The sequence below is a fragment of the Neolamprologus multifasciatus genome, chromosome 15 (genome assembly GCF_963576455.1).
Source record: "Neolamprologus multifasciatus chromosome 15, fNeoMul1.2, whole genome shotgun sequence".
NCBI lineage: Eukaryota > Metazoa > Chordata > Actinopteri > Cichliformes > Cichlidae > Neolamprologus > Neolamprologus multifasciatus.
In genome coordinates, this window is record NC_140453.1 from 39,436,835 (window position 1) to 39,459,070 (window position 22,236).

A 22,236-nucleotide genomic window follows, 5' to 3' on the forward strand; every position below is an offset into this window, starting at 1 on the left:
TTTGTTTTAGCTGTCCTGCTGCTGTTGCTGCTGGGAAGTGAACTCAAAATGGAAATGACGTGGTCGACAGTTTGTGTTCTATTACTTTTTTTTGTCTCAGCAACTCGCACAGAGACGTCGAATAGACAGCTGAATACGGTAAGAGCCACGGAGGCAGCAAATATATGGAGCTAACTTGGTCATCATAGCATTAGCTTACTGAGAGTCCAGGGCCCTATTCCGGAAAGCAGGTTTAGCCAACAATTGAGGCTAAACCTGATGAGTGGAAATTCCCAAGTTTTTTTTCTCCCAGAAAGAGAGTTAACGTAATCTCAGCCTCGGATACCTTGGTAACACTTTGTGAATTTACCCTGCTCACTAGCAAGTTTTAGTCAACCAAGTCGTCCTTCCACAGACTCCTCCCTTCCTGCAGCACCTGAACACATTTTTCAATTTCCTCATCCAAATAGCACATAGCAGGGCGAATTAATTTACAGAATTTTACATTTTACAAACACAGAAATCCTATTTGCACGTTAGTTTACTGTTTTATGTACCCAGCATGAGTGCTTTTATAATCACTTAGTCGTCATTGTAACAACTGATACAGCGATTACGCGGATTTATTATCAACTCAGAATAAACTCTAAAGGCTAGTCTCCATCTTTCTAACTCTTGACTATTTCCCTGTAATAAAAAGGTTGACTGTTTTAATCAAATCTTTAGACACAGAACACGCTGATCAGTGATCAACCATATTTGTGTAATCGGTCACACTGATGGAAAAATGCCTGTCATAGTTGAGATCTTGGTGATGTGAATATGTGAGTGAAGAGGAGGCTGAAATGGTTTTGGTATTTTAAGAACTAAACCGATTTTAAAGTGACTTTTTAAAACGAGGCTGTAGAAAGTCTAACTATAATCTGATTACACATCATGTTGAAGTGTGTTCACGGACTGAGATTCAGTCATTAAATGATATTAAAAAACATCCCACTGTCAACATCAGCAAACCAGGTCTGCCTTGGAGTCAACTCGCGCAGTGCATAAGGATTACAGATTCAGACTGGATCAAATCTGTATCCAATTCAGATCCAGCCATTTCCCGTCTCATTCTGTCTGGACCTGCTTTGGATCAGTTCATAGTGTCTTATTTTGTCCCAAATCCCACAATGCAAGTAAAATGTCTAATTCAGAATATAAAGAGCTCTTTAAAAACTTTGGCATATCTTATAACATGTTTGTCTTTAATGGTTAAAGTTTACATTCATAAAAGATTTGAAAATTTGTCCTGCATTTTTCAAGTTGCATTCAAAACAGGTGCAACATGAACCCAATTAACCATAACATCTCTGCTATGGCTGCAAGAGAGACATCACTTGTTAGTGAAGGCAAATATTAGTTCACATTATAAAGGGTTAAACTGGGGAACACTAAAAGGTTTTTTTGCAAATCTCATTAAGAAATATTTTTTCATGGGAGAAATGATAAAATCCTCCATTCAGTTTTTTAAGGTGGTTACAGCCGTTAAGTACATTCAAATATAAAACAGTGATTAACTCTCTGTAACTCTTTATTTACTTGTTGCCATAGTGAACCTGCTTCCTGGAATAGAGCACAGCTACATGTACTGTAAATTACAAGCATTGCAGTGTTAAACCTAATCCTTTCGTTTTTAATTACTGACCACCGTAGGAAAACATCCTAATCAATGTGACAGCGGGGACACTGGCAGACACACAGCTGCAAGACTCTAACAACTTACAGGTACTCGGTGTAAACTGCTCAGTAACCGAAGGTTCGTTTTCTGTAAGTATGAACTCCAACAATTAGTTGCCTGTTTGTTTTGTCTATTTTTTTTTCTTTTTTCAGATAAATTTAAACATATCAGTGAGTGAAGAGCAGGTGCTGGTCAATGACGTCCCAGTGGAGCTGTCGGGGGTCACTAGGTTCAACTGCCAAGCACTTCTTTGTGAGTTTTTCACACATTTATTCAAACCACTGTGATTTTAATCAGGGGAAAGCACTTATCTCAGCTGGAAGAAAATATACTGTTCAAATGTTAGAAATGTAAATATTATTGTCAGTGTAAATTCAGTAGAGTTCAGTATTGTTTAATCAATCATGATTTCAAATGTATATCAGATTAGAGTAGTTTATTCTTATGCTTTTCCTTATTGTTTTTGTTTAAAAAAGAAAAAGAAAAAAAGAAAAACCACATGGTGGTTAATCACATTAAATAAAAGTGGTCTAAAACACTTTGAGAATGAACCAAGGGGCAAGGTCTATATAAGACAAATACAGATTATTTTGGTGTTTGGTTAACTGTGAGTCATGCTGTGATAGTCTAGTTTAATTCAATAAGAAAAATATGGATCTGGAAATGAACACAAGTCCACTTAAAAGTCAATTAACATTACAGTGATTGGAAAAGTCAGTGATAGTGGACTTTTAGACAATCATAAATCACTAATGGCTTTTTAATGGACTACCCAACAGACAAACAGGTGCCTGGGTTCCACATTATGTTTCCTAATGTGAGTTTATCATTTTAAAAATGCCAAGTGATCAATAGGAAGACATTTTCCCATTAAGTAAGCAAAGCTGAAAACCGTACTGCTGATTAAAGAAGCAATACATTTGAGCAGTTGAAGCAACAACTGAAAAAGCCTAAGTCTTCAGCTGGCAGCTTCATTAAAGTGTAACCATAAAACAGGAGAGATCAGAGACTGGACAATAAAAGATGAAGATTCAGACATACAAATGAGCACAGACCGTGAGAAATATGGCCTGTTCTGTTGAAGCTGCCAGTTGGAGCCCATGAAGTAAAAATTCTTATATTCTTGCTCAGTCGTGCACAAGGTCCTCCCACCAGTCTTTTAGAGACTGGTTAGACCCAACTCCAGTTCTTGTTTTCAAGGGAAGTCTGTGGATTTCTTGACAGTGACATTTCAACCTCTAATTCTTCTACATTTTGTTTGTTTTTCTTAGTGGACAGTGTCAATGGGAGCAGTGAGTTTGAGTCTGGGGACATAGTGTCCACTGTTACCCGGGTGATGGTGAGCCAGAACAGGCTGTACAGTGACTCAGAGGAGGTGGTGGCTCTTCAGGTCTTCAGTGAAGTGATAGAGATGGATGGCAAAGAGGTAAACACTAATTGTACAGCTCTCTGACAGAATCTCACAGTTTTTGTTTTTAATATTAAGAATAACTCTGGAGTAAATATGACTGAAATTATCATGTGGGGACAAGCCTCTGTGGCTTTAAAGAGGTGGTGATTGCTTATACTAAACATGGCCAGAGTTTAAAGCTGATGCTCTAAAAACTTGCTTTCACATTCAAAAATCCAAAGTGAAACAGTTTATGTTCATGTAGCAACAGGAAATAGTGTTTCCTCATGTCTCCAGTACAGCCAAATTGGATGGACATAGCTTCCAGGTCTGAAATGTGAACCATATGTGGAAATCCCAAAAGTTGATTCTGTTCATGTGGATGTAGCGTTTTCAGTGGGAGAAATGTTTCGTCACTCATCCAAGTGACTCCTTCAGTGTCAGCTGAACGCAGGTTTCCCCGACCTTATAAACAGTACATTTGCACAGTGACTGAAAGTAGCACCACTGAATGAACAATGGGTCTTGATATGGTTCTTTCTAACGGCCAGCAGGGGCGGCAATTGTGGTGGCTAAAAGAAGTTTATAAAAGTCTCTCGAAAAATGTCCCTTGCTCTATGACCTCATTAAACACTTTGCCGACGATTATGATGCCAGTCATTAGTTTTGAGTCTTAGAGGATGCAACTTAGTGTTTATGTTGTAAATTATGGTCCCCTTTAACATGCACAAAAAGCAAATAAGCCAAACTTAGCTTCTTTTTTATGGGGGCGGGGAGTTCTTTGTGATTGACAGATCACTTTAGAATGAGCAGTCAGCCTTGCTTTAACTGTGAAATCTGGATAATGGTGACAACAGGGCTTACCAAACTGTCTGCTGCTTGTCTGTTTTGTATGCAGTCTAAGGTACTGAGAGCAGAGCCAATAATGTGGGAACTTCTTGATACTCAAACTAATTCAAACTGAGTGCAGACACAAAGGCTATGTTCACACTGCAGGCGAAAGCGCATCAAATCCGACTTTTTTGACCCTATGCGACCCATATCCGATCACGGATTGACAGTGTGAACAGCACAAATCCGATATTTTCAAATCCGATCTGGGTCACTTACGCATGTGGTACTGAATCTGATACATATCTGATGTTTCAGAAAGCAACTGCTTTTTGAATGGTCATGTCGCATTAAATCCGTCTTCTACATCACTGACACAAGACAGACGCCAATTAACAGCGCTAAAGAAGACATCGCGAACGCTTGCTGGCCATCCAGTGAAACTGTTTGGAAGACAACGTTGGAGAAACGTGAACATTTTATTTGTACTGTATAATCTGCAGATTCTGACAGAAATCTGCAACTATCCTTTGAAGCACCGCTCCTCTCTAAAACAGCAATAAGGATAATTATTAGGCCATATCTAAATAACAAAATAACTTTATAACTTAAAGCAAAATTGGGAAACGTAAAGTCCGAAACAAGTCTTTATATTAAGGGCCATCAGTCAAACAATACTGTTTGGTCTGGGTCTAAACAGAGCTCGTTGTGTGTGACGTCTTCTTTTGCACATGCGGGCCGCTTTGAGGGTTCACACTAGAGCGCGTTTGCTGTCACATTTTATTTGTAGTGTGAACGAGCAGACAAAAAAATCAGATTTGATCAAAAAATCAATCCTTAATTGAGCATTAAGACCTGCAGTGTGAACATAGCCATTGTGTTCTGCATTCTAGAATTTGACTTGTCATTCAAGTCAAATTCCAAATGCATTGTGGGATGTGCCTTTTGAGTCTGATGACTCATGCATAAAATATGCATCAAAGAGGCAGCTTAAGTATGTTTATTTTAAAAAGTTGTTGCATTTTCCTTTTTGTTTTTTGTGGGGTTTTTTGTGTGTGTTATTCAGGTCCAGCAGCCTGACATGTGTGAGGTGAAAATACTGATGAGCCCAGACTTCCAGAAGCTGGCCCAGTTTACCAACATCTACCCCATTGGACACAGTGATATCTTTAGGGTTCCCAGAGAAAATGATGTGGTTGTCACAGATCCATCAAATTCTAGAAAAGGTTTGCTTTTTGTGTCCTAATTGTCAGTAAACTACTCATTAGCTGTCCAGTTTAGAATATTGGCTATTAATTAATATTTAATATTTTTCCTGCTGCACTTTTCAAATCAGATGAAGAGCAGCTGATCTCTCAGACCACAAGCCAGTATCCTCTGAAGCACACAGAGACCACCCGGGAAGAGATTGCATCCCCTGGAAAACTCCCAGAGACCCCCCTGCGTATGGACCCTGACCTCCTGTATGATGTCAGATATGATGATGAACTTGATTACACTTACCCGAGCCAGCCTGATCAGAATCAAATGGAAACTCCACCCAAGGAACTTATTTCTTCTTACTCTGTAAGTGCAAGTCTGCAGTAAGATCACACTCATTCCAAACAATACAGTCTGCTCCACAAGGAGTTTCATAGGGTCGGACTGAGAATGAACCAAGGCCAGTATAAAATACTGTAAATCACACAAAGCTACTCTTTGGAGTCACAGAGTAAAAACAGGGAGCCAGAGTCTCTACTATTAGGAAGATTAAAGTGAAAGATCTGAAAAAAATGTCAAAGTTTGTAGTTATTTCATGTTATCAGGAGAAAATATTGAGTAATATTTCCATCACAAACTACACAAAGTTAGCTATACAAAAAGAAATCCTGCAATCCGCAGTTAAAAGCACATCATCTCCTCAATTTTGACACTTCTAGTCTTCACAAAGTGAGCACATTGTTTGAAAATTTCTTCCACAATAATTAACAATGTCTCCCCAGGCCATGTGTCAGTGGGTAGAGCAAGCCAGGGAGCGTCTGCGGCACTTCTGTTCCGAATCCCTGCCTCTCTTCTTCCTGGTCATGTGGGTGGTCGTGATCGGCGTGGTCGGATCAGCCGTCATCGTCAAGATCTTAGATGTGTTTTTCCCAATTTGTGAACATAAGTGAGTTTGTTGCATAGATGGAGATGAATAAAGATGAATGTAGGTGTTGTCACCTATTGGTTTCTTTACTCTTTGGTTGCCGCCATATTTGTTTTCTGGAGGTGGGGGTCACCATATTTAGATGAAAGGGTGGCGTGCTGAGTTGCTAATGAATGCAAGCTTGGTTAGGAAGCATTCATATTCATGTGCAGACACGCATATTGCTAACAGGTTAATGTAATGCTAGAATTTCACTCGCCAGAAGAGAAGAGCAAACTTCTTGAACTGCCTCCTAACTTTAAACTTTCAAATTCAAATTATTGAGTTGCAGAAACATTCCTGGCAGATGAGGCTGCTGAGTGTTTTTTCTTCCCCCTTTTGCCAAAGCGCTTGTTCATAGGGGGTCATATGACTGTTGGGGTGTTCTGTTGTAGGATCTTTACCTTATAATACAAAGCGCAACTGTGATTGTGCACGCTATAGAAATAAAACTCAACTGAATTTTTGGTGCTGACCTCAAGTGGTCATTAGAGGAACTACAGTTTTTTTGCATCGGCTTCATTTTGACATTTTGACTTCAATTTTGACCCCCTCTGTGATTACTTCCAACAAACTTTTTATTTTCTGTTTTACAGGTGCATTTTTAATGTAAACTCTGTCCCTGTGATGCCAGAGGATGAGAAGCACAATCTCCTGGAGAACATAGAAGTAGAAGCAGAGGAAGAAGAGAAGAAGCCTTGAGTGAGGATCATCTTGACCGGCTCCTCCAGTTTGTTCCTATTTGTTGTTTAACCTGCGGTTTGGCATGGCCCGGTTTTGTTCTGATCTGTGAATCACCACAGCTTTTCCTGTCACTTTACTCTTTCATGGTCTTCGTGAATCTTTTCATCAGCCAACATAAGCTCATTTAATGTTAGCTTATACAAGTCCTGCAGAATGGAGAGTAAAGTGAGAGATTTATGGTGCTGAATGTCATGATGCAATGAGATTAAAGTATGGAAGGCTTACGGTTACCTTACCAGCATCTGCTTTCAGCACATCGTGCAGAGAATCTGCAACAGTGACCACTTTTGCTTTACCCACACCCAAAACATGTTTAGCTGGCATGCAGTTAACAAAAACAATGTCCAAGATTCAAGGGATTATCAGATGAGCTGAAGCTCTGCTTTTTGAGAAACATTTTGTTTTTGTTTTTTGTTTTGTTTTTTTAAGTCATTTTAGCTGAAGGTCAAAGGAAAAGACTGATACCGCTCTCCAGCTGCTGGTCTTGGCACCCATGTTGGCAGTGCTTTAGGAAGGTGTTTTGAAGCTCCCATCTAAATGAATGGTAAGACCCTCCCAATATTATTTATAATGTCCATCAGGACAAAAACTGGAAAAGGCCTTTTTGGTAATAACATGACATAACAGCTCTTATATAAACTCAAACTGTTCAAAGTTTACTCTCCTTCCTTTGTTTCGGTAAAACTAACTGTTAGCTGCAAGGTTAACATGATCAACCCAGTTTCCTGATGGCAGAGCTGTGCAGACACAGTGTATATGGGCATAAATACAAATGATTACATTAACATAAGTCATTGAAATTTCACCACCAGGGAGCAGTGTTTTATCAGTGGGTGTTTAGAAATGTTTTTGAATGTAAACTTCTTTACTTTTGGTAATTCTATTTCTGCCATATCCCTGTTTCCGCAAGTAGCTTTGCTTTTCCCGGTTTGATATTGTTGATAAGAATGTGCTCCTAATGACTTGCCTGGTTGGCTCACTGCACCATCTTGTGGTACAAATTGGTATTACACAAAAGTATAACCTTTAGCCTTTGTATCAGATCTGCTCCAAAGCTCAAGACCAAAGCAGTTTGATATGGTCTACATCCTCAGAACTGTTACTAAATGGACCATTTATCCTGTTTAGTTCAAGTTTACGTATCACTAAAAGTTTTCAGCGCAGAATAAAAAGCTAGATGCTGTGGGGTTAACCTATAAATATGGACAAACTGAGAATTTTAGAACCAGATCCAAACACTTCAGAGTTCCCTTAAAAAAAACTTTGTGTATGTAGCAGTTCTTTACAGGTCACACATTTGTTTGCTTTGTGTATATATATATTTTTTTCTCCAAAATCATTCACCTACAGCTGAAAAAAATGAAGACAGCTCTAAATGCATTAAATGTATTTAAAAGTAAAAAGAGGCAAAGACACTTGCTTAAATCTGTTGAAATGTCTAAAAAGACAAAGCTAAGCAGATTACTGCGTCAGAGTTTCTGTTCTGTCTGTCGCTACTGAAAAAACCTCTTCCTTTGACTCGACATTACTGACGTTCATCTGTTAATTGTCTTTTTTTTTTCACTGTGCCTCAGTTTGTTTGTTTTTTATAAGGATTCTATCATGAGAAGAATTACTATGTGGTCTACTTTAATCAGTATTGTTTGTGGCTTCCTGTTACTAATATTGTAGAATGTCAGTGAAGCTGTTCAGAATGTCTATGCACCTTCTCTATATATAAACTACGAGCGGACTGATACAGTCCAAGACTGAAACACAATTCTTGTTCAAAGAACGAATCTGCATGTCCTCACTATCACTTCAGTGGCCTGTGCTACAAAGTAGCTGTTCTTTTCTGAACTTGGGCTAAGCGACGCCAATCTGGGTAAGCAGTCACACAAAGGTGGTTATCAACTGCAGAAGTTACCCCCAGTTTCCCATCTATCCGTGTGTGCGTTCACATAACAGAGGAAGTGCTGATCTCAAACATAACCTGCTCCAGAGCAGGTTAAGTGTTCAGCATGTTCAGCAGGTTTAGTTGACCTTGCGAAGCTTTAATCATGCTTTGCAGTACAGCCCTCTCTGATGTTTGGCAGTTCTAGGTGTGAAGGATCAAACGGCTCAACGGGCTGTCAGTGAAAAACCTGTGTTTTCATTCATCATAAATTCACAAACCACATTTTCTCTTCTTTTTTTTTTTTTTTTTTTTTTGTTTGTTTTTTTTATGTGCGAGGGTGTTATTTTACTATTGGTCATGCTTTTTCAAAGACATCCCAAAAGATCAGCTTGTAATGTCATGATTTTCTCTCCCTAGGGCTCAGTTAAACTGCAGTATGCATGATATACTGCGTACAACGAAAAGGTGCATGCATAGTGTAGCTAGTGAGTAGAGTTTGCTGCTCCATCAACAAGATTTCCATTAAAAATAGGAAAGTGCATGATGACTTAAAACAGTGTTGGAATCTGCCTCATGTTGTGCAACAGAATGCTGTACGCAACACCTAGTTGGTTCAGAGTTAAACAACAAATGTTTTAATTTGCTCTTTGATACATCAGCGTGATATCTTTTTTTTGGCATCTGTGTGCATACATTGTATGAATTACAGCTGGACTGTGTATTTGGGTCAGAAATCATGCTAATTAAAAGCTTTCCTTACAACCATCACATGGATATATTGTCTGATAATTGTCTTTGTATGTTGGGTGATTATACTGTGTTACTGTACAGACTAATGATCAAGTGTTATACTGGCACGTAATGTCTACCTTGCGGAGCGACCATGCACCCCTATACACCAAGCATCATGGAAGAGCTCAGAGTACAACCATAAAACTAAAAGCAAACTCAATGTAGCTCCGTTTTACAGGTGGAGAACACTGACATTTTCCCCTCATATTTTCTGACTGTTTTCCCTAATTTTGCATTAAGCTGTGGTCATTGACACTACCGGTGGTATGATGTGATACATGCACCCTACAGAGGATGTATAGGTAGTCCAGTTCCTCCAGGATGGCACATGAAGACATGCCAGTGCCAGAAGATTTGCTGTGTGATTCCAGGAGATGGGAAGTTAGTCTATGAGAGCTGGATAGGGCTGTAAAGGGTCCTGCATCCCTCAGCAGGACTGGTATTGGCTCCTTTGTGCAAGAAAAAACCGGATGAGCACTACCAGAGCTTAAAAAAAAAAACCTTCAGGTTTCAGGTGTGAAATGTGTCTGACCAAACAATCCCATGAAACATGAAACAGACTTCATGAGGGTAGCATGACATCCTTCAGTGGGCCCTGTGCTCACTGCCTAGCACATTGAAGCCTGTATGGCATTTACTATAGAATACCAAAAATGGCAGGTCGACCAGTGGCATGTTGTGCTTTCACAGATTAGAGCAGGCGAACACATGTGACCAATGTTCCCTCTAAGCTGCGCACGTGCGCAATTGCGCACTGTTGGCACGGTCTCTGCGCACAGAAAATCTGCGTTGCGCACCAAAAAAACTAACCTGAATTGAAATTAAAATTAATACTTCAACAATCATGTTTTGCAGTGTTAGTCAGTAAGTGACTGGCTGCTCCCGTATGGGATTAGAACGATGCCACCTTATCTCATAGTTCAGCCGATGCGTATATACGCAGCGAATCATCGTCGTTGACAGGCTATGACAGCGTCCTTATGTGCCGACCCCGGTGTTTTAGCTAGCAAAGCGGCGTGGCCGATGTGGAGTGAAGCCACGTTAATGACAACGTGTACAATCATTGCAGATGTGAGCAGGACAGACGGAACAATTGACTGAAAAAGTGTTGACTTTATACCAGTTTTTAAATTGTGTTGATCGGCCACGTAAAACCAGAGTTGTGATAAAAATATCTGAAATGTTTGGTTTTCTTCCTGAATACTGTCGTTGTTTATATTTACTGCGGGAAGAAACGGTAAAAACAGTGTTTTATAAGAAAAAAGGCTCGAAAGCCTGTGAGCAAAAACAAACCCCACCCCCACCTATTGGTCCAAAAAAGTACCATGTCGACGAATCAAAAAATGATATGGCAACGTGGCATCTTGTTGTTAAGAAACGGGGGGAAGTTTTAGGAGTGCCGGCGGTGTTTTGAGATGTGAGAGATTTGAGACGTTCAGCGCAAATCTTGTGTAGTTAGTGTGTAGTTAGTGTGTAGTGTAGTCAATAGTTTTGTTGTGTGTGTCAGAACAATGAGGCGACTGCTGAATGTTACAGGTGTTACAGGAGTGATACATCTCCTGCTGTCAGGCCTGCAGGTATCAGGCTGTTGTTCTCCTTTATCTCATAGTGGACAGAAATTATTTTTTGGAGTGGCACAAATAATCTGTGTGGCATCAGATTTGACGCAGAACAGCTGATTGCTCTGTAAATAGTTTGAAATGTTTATTTAAAAACGCTTTGGCTGCGTTTAAAAAAATAGCTGCAAAAAACGTTGTTGTTTGCTAAACCGAGTTACTTTTTTTGAAGAAGTATAATTAATTGCTCAACATTGGTCATTATATACTGTATTTTGCAGACAGAGAGTTACAGACTCTCTCCCAGACCACAGACTCATACGATTGTATGGTTGCCGGTTCGAGCCCCGGCTCGGACAGTCTCGGTCGTTGTGTTCTTGGGAAGACACTTCACCTACTGCCTACTGGTGATGGCCAGAGGGGCCGATGGCGCGATATGGCAGCCTCGCTTCTGTCAGTCTGCCCCAGGGCAGCTGCGGCTACAACTGTAGCTGCCTCCACCAGTGTATGAATGTGAGAGTGAATGAATGGTGGAATTGTAAAGCGCTTTGAGGTTCTTGAAAAGCGCTATATAAATGCAATCCATTATTATTATTATTATTATCATCATAATACAAGTCAGAGCTTTATAAAAAAAAAATAATTAAAAAAAGTAAGTTGTGTTTTCGAAATTGGAGTTCAAGTTATTTTTACTTCCAATAGTGTTAACATACTACACAGCTCATGAACAAGATTTATTTATTAATTTTTATTGTAAGTGGGCGAAAGCAGTTAATTAAAAGTAGTCTAATATAAATGTAAACGCTGCGATTTGATTATTTTAATAAACCAGGTAACTTGGATGGATAAGATGCTGGCGTGACCACAGTGCACACGTCTGATGTCGCTCACAGTGGTCAAAGGGATCGCTCAGGGAGTTTGTGTGTTCGCTCAGACACGTGAAAAATTAGAGGGAACATTGCATGTGACAGACATGAAAGGGTGTCAAAAAGCTACGGAGAACGTTATACGTCCTGTAACATCATTCAGCAAGACCAGTGTGATGGTGGGTCAGTGAGGGTCTGAGGAGGACTATACATACACACCTCTAAAGGTTAAGCAACGGCACCCTGACTGCCATTAGGTATTAGGACGACCCAACACTAGTGCAGTGGGTCCTCGGTTCCTCCTGGTTTACAACAATGCTTCATGTGGTGAGAGTATGCAGGCAGGTCCTGGAGGATAAATTAACTGTTACCACTGAATGCCACCCCCCCACCCCACTCGTCTGACCTAAATCCAATAAAACACCCTGGGACATTTGGTTTCAGTCTATCCAACACCACCAGGCTGTACCTCAGACTGTGGAAGAGCTCAGTTCAGCAATCTGAAACACGCTTTCTTATATTAGTCTCCCTCCCCACTCCTTTAACCCAGCTACAGCTCATGGAGGTTTGAACAGCAGGTGGAGCCATAGCTGTGTGAGTGACAGACTCACAGTCCAGATCAAAAGTTTAAGACAACTTGTAAAATGGCAAAAAAAAAAAAAAAAAAAAAAAATGTTTTGCCATGTGGTCCTAAACTTTCGATCAGCTGTTAAACAGCCTGTTTCAGTTTAAGCATTTTTTTCAATAAATTCCATGCTCAAAAAAATGTTTTGTCTCACTCTCATTTCTTCTTGTTGGAGGATGAAGCTCTACCCAGAACCTTGTTAAGATCCAACCATGCAAAGTATGATTGATATATATATATATATATATATATATATATATATATATATTTTTTTTTAACCATTTTTCAAGTGGTCTTAAACTTTTGATCGGGACTCTATTAAGGACACCCCCTCTCAGTAACATACAGATCCAAGCATAGAAAACCTGAAGCAGAGCTTGCAGGTTACAGGGGGAACTTGGACAGGTTTGTTTTGGTTGCAATTAAATGTCTGAACTCATCTGTGTGTAGATTTTTTTAAGCAGATATAGTGAGCAATAAATAAACTTGCACGTATCGCAATATAGAAATGGCTTCTTAGTTTAATGTTTATAAGAAAAAGTGTTATAGATCCATACGGTTTAAAATAAAATCAAGTGCAAAGTGAAAAGAACAACAATAAAGGGAACAACATTTGATTGGCTGGTTCTGTATCCAACAGATACACCAGCACAAAGACAATAAAACGACACTGAGAATAAACTAATAATATAACATGTTTGGCCTTTTACTATTAGTGTATTTCAGGAAATGCCGACTCAGTTTTGTCAGTTTTTCTAATAGCTATATCGGATTTGTCGAACATTTTGGCAACATGTTCAGGACCAGTCAACTAAAATGATTAAGTCCAAAAATGAATTGTATCAACAATCAGCTCCGAGTTACTCGTGTTCTTCTTTCGACACTCACTGAGATGAAAAGGTTTGCATAGCAACAACATATACAAAAGGAAGAGTTACCACTTTTCAAGTGCAATTACTTTTGTAATAAACCTGCCTGCTGATTCAGAAAAATACTTGCAGCTCAATACACCAGAGCTGACACATTTCTCAGATCCAAGAAAACATTTCAGTTAGCAGGAACACAAAACCTTACACTAAGATGCACACTTAATGTTTCATCAGCAGGAGCCAAACTCTTCGATCCACTTTTCATACTTTTCCAGGTCAGCTGCAGAAACTGATTTGGACACTTTCCTCAGAGCAGACTCAAAGTCCTCCATGGTGGTGGGCATGTGCATCTCATCCCGGGAAATGTTGCGGATCTCCTCTGGAGTGAGGCCTTCGATCCTTCGCCTCATGGCCATCAGAGATGCGTCCCTACGCGACACACAGTCAGATTTCACTTAATACTGTTCATCACATACAAACCTTTAGGTGGGAAGGTTAGGTTAAATTGAAACCAAACTCGTGAATGTTTTCAGCGTGCATTATCATACTGCAAAATTGCACCCAGCTGTGGAGATTATTCTTGTTGCAGAGTCCCTTGCATCAGCATCTCTCTTAGTCCCCAAGAAAGTGTTATAAAGCAAGCAACACAGCCAAAAGGTACCGTAACAGTCCACTAATAACTAACATCAAACACATATGGCTACAAGCACAGCAGACTTTAACACAAACTCACAAAACGATGTGGTTTCACATAGGAATGTGCTAGCCAGTCTAGAACACAAGAAACCTAGAATTAGCGAGGAAGCAACAATTTGTCCATGTTAGCCGCTAATTTATTATTAGCTAACAAACAGGAGCTTCGCAAGCATCAGCAGAGTGATCACATCTCTCATCTGGTTAGTGTTAGCAAATATTAGTTTTACTGCTAACACGGACAAATTGCAAGACATGTACTTATGTAGCAAAGTACCATATTTTTCAGACCATAAGGCGCACCGGATTATAAGGCGCACTGTCGATGAACGGGTCTGTTTTCACACATAAGGCGCATTAAGCGATACAAAACAGGCAGATAAGTCAAACTTTACTCAACTTATTCTTCTTGCTTCCTCCATTCATTAATGCTGAATTCTATCACAGCTGCTCTATTCCCCATGTTGTTGCAGTATATTAATGACTAACCTCGTATCTTGGATTGATTATCTCAGTTGTTCTCCTGACTGAAGTTTAGTCCGTTTACAGCATCCTTTCATGCGAATGCATTTGTTAACTTTTATCAAGTGGAAAAAAAGTTAGCGTTCATCCTCCAGCTTCACTGTGTTTATGTTATGCTAACATAGCTGTGTCGCAAGGGATCACGTAGCACATCATTATATACCAGATAGTCCAACTTCAGTAACCCTACAAAAGTCACTGCTGTTTAGTTTTCTGTCTTCATTTATGTTGGAAGTGATTGCAGAGCTGTACATTTTAATTTTTTCAGAAATCTCTCAGTCATGGTATATCACGTTTAGGTGGAAACTAGCGAGCTAACTTCCTGCTAACTCCATTAAATTGACTAAATTCTATTTTCATGGATGCCTGGATGTTAAACTTAATTATTACACCTGGTAAAGCTGCAACGCTGATCCTTTTATTAAAGATGAAAGAATTTAGACAGTTTTTAACTCTCAGCGATGCTGCAGTGTTTGTTTGACTCTGGGACCTGAAACAGATGGAGTTTTGGACCCTGGATTACTCCGCGAGGCTCCTGACTACAGCAGCCGTAATGCTCCAACAATCCATCAAGCGGTGCGGCTTCATAGCTTACCAAAGTCATACTAAAATGTTTTTTTGACAGATTTTGAGCGCAGTGTACCACATAAAATCGGTTCGAGGTCAGTAAGCACAACCAGAATTCATACACAAACAAACCGGATTATTAGGCGCACTGTTGATTTTTCTGAAAATTCAAGGATTTTAAGTGCACCTTATAGTGCAGAAAATATGGTACTGCAAATACCAAGACTACAGTTCATTTAACTACCAGGGCCATCAGTAAATATCAGCAGTTATCTGGAAGTTATGCTTAATGTGTTCTTTAAACTTCATTTTGAAATATGCCCTGACCTGCACACGTTAGTGATGTCAGCTCCTGAGTAACCCTCCATCTGCTCAGCAATCTTGTCCAAGTCCACGTCGCTGGCCAGCTCCAGCTCCCTCAGGTTAATCTTGAGCAGCTCCACTCGCCCCTTAGCTGCAAACAGAGGGCCAACAGCAACTAGAGCATGCTTTCTGCTTCAGTAAATGGTCATTTCATCAGCAATATTTACACGAAGAAAGAAGGTCATCATTTACTCAGCATCGTTAGCAATTTAGGCCTCCTTGAGAATATTTATGTTGGGACTGTAATTCCATGTTGTACATTTCTAAATCAACATTTGTCAAGTTTAATTAACACAAAGCAGACACTGAACCAGGCAGCCTTCTGGCATGGTTATAAATGTTTCCATAGAACAGAAAGTAGCTTTAAAAAAGCTGCATGTTCTGTCAGCTGTGTGCACTGTGCTTCAAATCAGTGGAATGTGAGGAATGTGGAGGCTGAGCAGCTGATGCTTGTCACCAAGTCAAGCAGTTATGATCCAATCTGTTATGATCTGTTATTAGTTATTAAAACATGCAACACTTCAGAGTTTAGAGTTGTTGGCAGTTTTCATTTTCAATAATTTCATTGCCTACAATGTGGAAATCAGTAAAACAACAATTGTACTTGAAGGAAGAGGAATGTAGATCCGCTTCTCCAGGCGTCTCCTCAGAGCCTCGTCAATGTCCCATGGAAAGTTGGTTGCAGCCAGGACCATCACCATCTTTGATGGGTCGTCGTTCTCCGATGCTCCACCAACACCTGTGTAAAAACAACAACAAGAAGAGAAATTAAAAAACTGCCTCCATCAAAAGGTAAATATATCTAGCATGAATGGAAATAGACAAAAGTTCTATACCATCCATTTGCACAAGTAGCTCTGCCTTTACTCTCCTGCTAGCTTCATGCTCCTCTGAGGTTCCTCTGCGGCTGCACATTGAGTCAATTTCATCAATGAAAATCGTGGTGGGAGCATAAAAACGTGCCTGTACGGGGACACATGCAATGACTCAGTTCAAGGAAAAAAAAAAAAGTGTATTATTTTTAATACTAAGAAATTGTTTAACTTTACACAAAGATTGTTATAATTGGTTCACAAAAATGACTTAACTTAATATGAAAGCACATTTTATTCAGTTAATGATTATTTATTAATGAAATAAAAGGTGCATTAGGTGATTTCCAACCACTATAGGGCTCCAAAACTAACTTACAGTCCTGAAAAATTAAAGGAAATACTACTACAGACAACAGAAACTAAGTTCAGAACATTCAAGCACACCAACAAACACAAAACTGACAAAAACAGAACTTACCATTTCAAAGAGAAGGCGAACTAGTTTCTCAGACTCTCCTCTGTACTTAGAGGTCAGAGTTGATGAGGAGACATTGAAGAATGTGGTTCTACATTCAGTAGCGACTGCTTTAGCCAGAAGTGTTTTCCCCGTGCCAGGAGGTCCCACCATAAGCACACCCTAAAGAAGAAAATAACGTCTATGTAACAGGACACATGTGATACAAGTGATGAAACAAACTTGTGCTTGCACACTACCTTCCAGGGTCGTCTTATTCCTTTAAAAAACGCTGGCATCCACATCGGCAACACAACTGCTTCTTTCAGCAGTTTTTTTGCATCTTCCAAGTCTGCGATGTCATCCCTATAAAAACAGTTTAGACTGATGTCAGATGTGAAAACTCAGGGAGGCTGGTGTTCACGCCAAGAAAGATAGATAAACCTCTACAGCACCGGTCCCCAACCTTTTTTGCGCCACGGACCGGTTTATGCCCGACAATATTTTCACGGACCGGCCTTTAAGATGTCGCGGATAAATACAACAAAATAAAACTAGTACCGGTACCGAAAAAAAGAAAATTTATTCATAACACACGTGAAAAGATCAAGGAAAACCGAGTAAACGATAACAAAATAACGCTGAAAACCGATAAAAACCCTGAAAACTATACATTTCACACCTGAGCCTCAACTCTCGCGGCCCGGCACCAAACGACTCACGGACCGGTACCGGTCCGAGGCCCGGGAATTGGGGACCGCTGCTCTACAGGACAAAAAGGCTATTAAGTGAAGCCAAAGCAGACATGCCAAAAACTACAGTTTGTCTAACGGAGGAAAGCTCAAAGACTACAGCTTAGTCATTCAAGGCATCTGAAGCGTTCACCTACCATTTAATATTTGGATTTTGAGATATAATATCCCTCTCCAGAGCTTCCACGAGGTCTTTATCATATCCTGCCCCATCAAACCTCTTTGCTTCTTTCTCCTGGACATCTGATTTATTCTGAGAGGCAGACCATAAATAAGTAAATAAAAATAAAATAACCCTTCCCAGTTCCTTGAACGAAACCCTCGGGAAAAAAATAAATAACTGGAATGACAGGCTAGGCAGTGAGTAAACAGACCGCATGTGATACTGTTTGATCAGCAAGACTTTTTGTTATGTGGTATTATAATAGAGAAGGCTGTGACTATGTGTGCTGCAACTTGGAACCGTCAACATATCGCTCACCTTATCGTCCTTTGCTTTGCCAGCAGCCTCCTTTGGTTCCTTCTTTTCTTTGCCCTTGGAAGGTCTGCTTCTGTCACCGTTGGCCCCTCGGGGCAGGTGCCTCTGCTGGGCCTTCACAGCCACACTCAGGCGGTTGTTTGCAGGTTTGCTGTCTTTGTATGGGTTGGTAGGACGTCTGACAGGACAGGGAGAATGTCTGTGAAGAAAACAGGGATAAGACTATCAACTGCAACCCCTTAATGTCAACAGGTGTTAAATCATTGATACATTTACATTCTTTGTGAATCAGCTGTTGCCTTAGTGCTTAGAGCACAAACCAGACAGAACCGTATGATTGATTGTTCCCCCCCCCCTTGAATATTGTGCTAATATTACTGATCTGACACCACTCCGATTATTCTATCGGCCAATAGCCAACTAAAGAGCTTAATATCATAATCTTTCATTTAAAACTAGCAAGACCAGACCAAACTGCCACAGCACACAGTCAAAAAGCCAAAGGGAAAAAAACAGACTGAGACACCGTCCTGCATTTGAAGTTAATGCTACTCTTTTTTTTCTCTAAACAAAAACAAACATTTATTTAACCAGGAAGTAAAACTCTTGAGATCAAGTATCTCTTGTGAGAGTGTCCTCGGTGATGATGATAATAAGCTAGCATGTTTTTTAAGCATCATCATTTGCACTAGCAGCCTAAATTTTCCAGACTCTCAGTCCAATCTGCTTCTCGTTTTGATTCAAGGCAACCTCTGCGAATGAAAAATGAGACAAGCCCCTAAATGCCAAAAACAGTCCCATTAAACAGCCAATGTTACAGTTTTTTGTTGGGCTTTTTTTTTTTGGCACAGACATGTTTACAGACTGTACAAAAACAGATTTGGTCTCTTTGCATAATTTTCCTCTAAAAAACTAAAATCTGTATTGTGGGTGAAATGGTTACAGGCAGCTGTAGCCAAATAAGATGAATAATATGAAATATTATATGAATATGAAATTCCAGTATTTTATAAGACAGCACTGATGTGCAGATATCTGTGTTACAAACATACAGTCTGCTAATTACCAGATAACTTAAAACTCACTTGAACTGGGTTGTTGGAGTGCTATTTATTCTGTATAGCATCAGTATAAATAAAATTATACAATATTAGAGAAAGAACCACAAGAATCTGTAAAGGTTCTCAGTCATCTAGGTCATCGCAATCTAAGGAGCTTAGAAAGAAAGAGTCTGGACTTCTTTAAGCTTCTTAACCGAGAAGATGATGAGATGAGAGGTGAAACGTCTTCAAGAAACTTCAAGAAGTCCAGACGCTTTTCTTTCCAAGCTTCTTAGACAACCACAAAAATCACATGATCCTCTGTGAGTAGTAGTCAGAGATGGTGTGGTAGAATAACTTCCTTTTAACAGGAAGAGACCTCTGGCAGAACCAAGCTTAAGGTGGAGTATCTGCCACAAACAGATTGTGGCAGATACTCCACCTTAAGCTGCTCTCATCCCAAAACGGAAATTTCTGGCCTTGATAAAATAAATATATACATTTAAAAAAAAAAAAAAAAAAAAAATCACTAATGTTGTTCAAAATGGAGCATGTGGCCAAAAAAATATGTTACAAGCATACAAGCAACATAATATAAACTATGTTGTTAAAAATACAGTTTGAGGTTTACCAGCCATCTTTCTGGAGGGCAGAGCAGGAACAAATCAAGCTCACAGAGGCTTACAGAGGTTCACTGATCTCAATCATATGACTACATCATGACTATTGTTCTTGGCTTATTCAACAATTGCAGTTCAGAAAACTGCAGAATTAAACCAGAAGCAGATATCTGTTCACGAAGCATCGGAATTTGTAGCATATGAAATTTCCTAAGCAACGAATAAGCAGAAAATAATACGTGTATGTAAATAGCCAGTGCAGTACCTCTGTTCCACATGCAAAGGTCTCATTTCAAAATCATCATGGTTACTGGGTTTAACAGGAGCTGTGTCCAACTGAAAGTTCCCCAGAGTTGACATTATGTCCTGAACTTGTTGATTCTCTTCGATGATTTCCTGCCACAGCTGAGAAACAACCACAGGTGCATGCATAAGAAAAATTGGGACCGGCTCCTCATATGAGCAGATAAAAGATCAGCACTACATTTACCTGCTGCCACCTCTGCTGGAAACTGCTGTCTCGCAACGTGTACACATATTTTTTGATTTGTTCAAGCAGCCCATGATAGAGAACACTGGCTGAGCTGTAGTTTCCCAGCAAGGCATATTCACGGGCCAGTTTCAGATTCTCACTAATTTCCCGTAGACTCATACTGCTGTGGAAACAGACAACAGGTTCACAAAAACTTATAAAGCTGACTGGTCAAAGTGGACATGCTGCTGACAGTGAAAGAAGGAGTGTTGAATAACTACAGCGCAGACAGAGACAAAAAGCTTGCATTCACCTGGTGTAATCAGTAGAACATTTACTCAGGACCATTTGAGGAACTACCCGTGTTCCTACCGGAAATGCAGGCAGTGTCTACATCAAGTACCGTTTTTCTAACAAGGTCTAGTTTCCCGCCATTGTAAAAAAAAAAAAATTAAAAATTTAATATTCAATTCAATTTTGTTTATATAGTGTCAAGTCCTAACAGCAGTCACCTCAAGGTAAAGACCCTAACAAAAATACAGAGAAACCTCAACATTCAGAGGACCACCTTATGAGCAAGCACTTGGTGACAATGGGAGGTAAAAACTCCCTTTTAACAGAAAGAAACCTCGTGTAGGCCCAAGCAGGGGCAGTAATCTGTTGAAAGTAGTTGGGGGTGATGGATAAGGAGGTAAGACAAAAGACGGTGTGAAAACGAGCCAGAGATTAATTAAATGCAAACTAATGTATAAACAGACAGTGAAAAGAGGAGACAGGTGCCCTGTTGTGCTTCGACACAAAAACATGAAGCTACTGTAAAACTAACAAATTGTAAAGATCCACTTGTTTTAGTATTACTGCTTTCTTCTTTACTTTTTGCCTTAAATTCTTTTTTCCTGGTTATTCTTTGATCTGATACAGATTGAGGTTTGATTTACTCCCTGACAAATGAAATTTTTGTTTTTCCCAAAGGGCCAGAAATAGCAGGACATAGAATGGAATAATGTCACACAGACTTATTACCCGAACCACTGTTCATGCGGACTAAAGTGCTCATTTTGAGCCTGGAAAACACTACAGTGACCTTTTTGAAGTGGCATATTACAAGTATAAGGTCTCTATTACGTACTAGAATCATTACACTTGTTAAACAGATATTTTATATGCATTTGCATTTTTTACTATCCAGTTTATCTGGACATAAATACCTAAACTTTAATAGCTGGCCTTAAATTACCATCTTGATGCTAGTTCCATTGTCAGATGGCCCGGGCACAACACCTCTGTTGTATACAATCTATGAAAAATACCCAAGAACATATGTAGTGCCATCTGGACACCGCTTTATTATAAGAGTGATACTATATTTACGACACGTGCACAGTTTAAGACATGTTGTCACATTCAGCGAAACATACGTAGTTGACAAGTGTGACTAGCACCTCTCAGCTGAACTTGTTTCTCCACAGATTAGACGGAGCCTCGCCCAACTATAATCTGTTAAAGGCAAAATGCGACACTCAAGTCCACACGTACAAGATGCTAACGTTTCAAAGATGGGAAGAACAGCTTCTTTGTTCGTAGGAACCTAAATGTTAGGCAAGATAACTAAACTAGTTAACGCTAGTGTACGTTTGTACGCGGTAGTGGTGACGTTAACGACAACCGACGCATCCTTGAGTTTGAATTTCAAGCCGGCTGGCTGGCTTCTCTCACTCTGGTTCAAACTGTAAACGCATCGTCTTCGCAAAACTTGATGAACACAGTTGTTGAAACGACACTGAAACAGCTTTTGACACAAACCTGGTGTAAGTCGCATTTATGCTCAACTTTTCCTAAATGTGGCCGTGGTTCAGAGAAAGGCTGCTCACAGAATCCATCCGACTGGGAAAATAACTACACGATCTGGGGACATTTGTAGTCCAATTCATGACGGAAGTTTGTCACAGCGCACGTTGCGTATGCAAACCAGCTAGGGGCGAAAAGTTTTGAACTTCCGTTTTCGACCTTCAAAATAAAAACGTCAAACGTTATATGGACGTAAAAGC

The 22,236-nt window shown here is 39.8% G+C and overlaps 2 protein-coding genes across 4 annotated transcripts; one reads left to right on the forward strand and one right to left on the reverse strand.

Moving 5' to 3' along the window:
- The first annotated feature begins 9 nt into the window (after nucleotides 1-9).
- ginm1 (glycoprotein integral membrane 1) lies at nucleotides 10-9,472 on the forward strand. Its single transcript, XM_085132311.1, has 8 exons — nucleotides 10-138; nucleotides 1,675-1,746; nucleotides 1,852-1,951; nucleotides 2,971-3,125; nucleotides 4,987-5,146; nucleotides 5,257-5,486; nucleotides 5,903-6,066; nucleotides 6,681-9,472. Exons 1-8 carry the CDS (start codon nucleotides 49-51, stop codon nucleotides 6,784-6,786), a joined length of 1,077 nt encoding a protein of 358 aa, XP_084988437.1. The 5' UTR covers nucleotides 10-48; the 3' UTR covers nucleotides 6,787-9,472.
- A 3,574-nt stretch (nucleotides 9,473-13,046) lies between these two features.
- katna1 (katanin p60 (ATPase containing) subunit A 1) lies at nucleotides 13,047-22,183 on the reverse strand. 3 transcript variants are annotated; one of them, XM_085132315.1, is made up of 12 exons: nucleotides 21,992-22,183; nucleotides 20,207-20,372; nucleotides 19,982-20,121; nucleotides 18,060-18,255; nucleotides 17,716-17,831; nucleotides 17,087-17,192; nucleotides 16,851-17,009; nucleotides 16,394-16,520; nucleotides 16,162-16,296; nucleotides 15,522-15,648; nucleotides 14,146-14,183; nucleotides 13,697-13,841 (listed from the first exon to the last, which is right to left on the reverse strand). In XM_085132315.1, the coding sequence occupies exons 2-12, from the start codon at nucleotides 20,366-20,368 to the stop codon at nucleotides 13,828-13,830; spliced, it is 1,320 nt and encodes a 439-aa protein (XP_084988441.1). In that variant the 5' UTR covers nucleotides 20,369-20,372; nucleotides 21,992-22,183; the 3' UTR covers nucleotides 13,697-13,827. The 3 variants fall into 3 exon arrangements, with proteins under 3 accessions (XP_084988439.1, XP_084988440.1, XP_084988441.1); XM_085132313.1 differs by lacking the exon at nucleotides 14,146-14,183 and having other exon boundaries at nucleotides 13,047-13,841; nucleotides 21,992-22,182; XM_085132314.1 differs by lacking the exons at nucleotides 14,146-14,183; nucleotides 21,992-22,183 and adding an exon at nucleotides 20,757-21,977 and having other exon boundaries at nucleotides 13,047-13,841.
- Nucleotides 22,184-22,236: the final 53 nt, after the last annotated feature.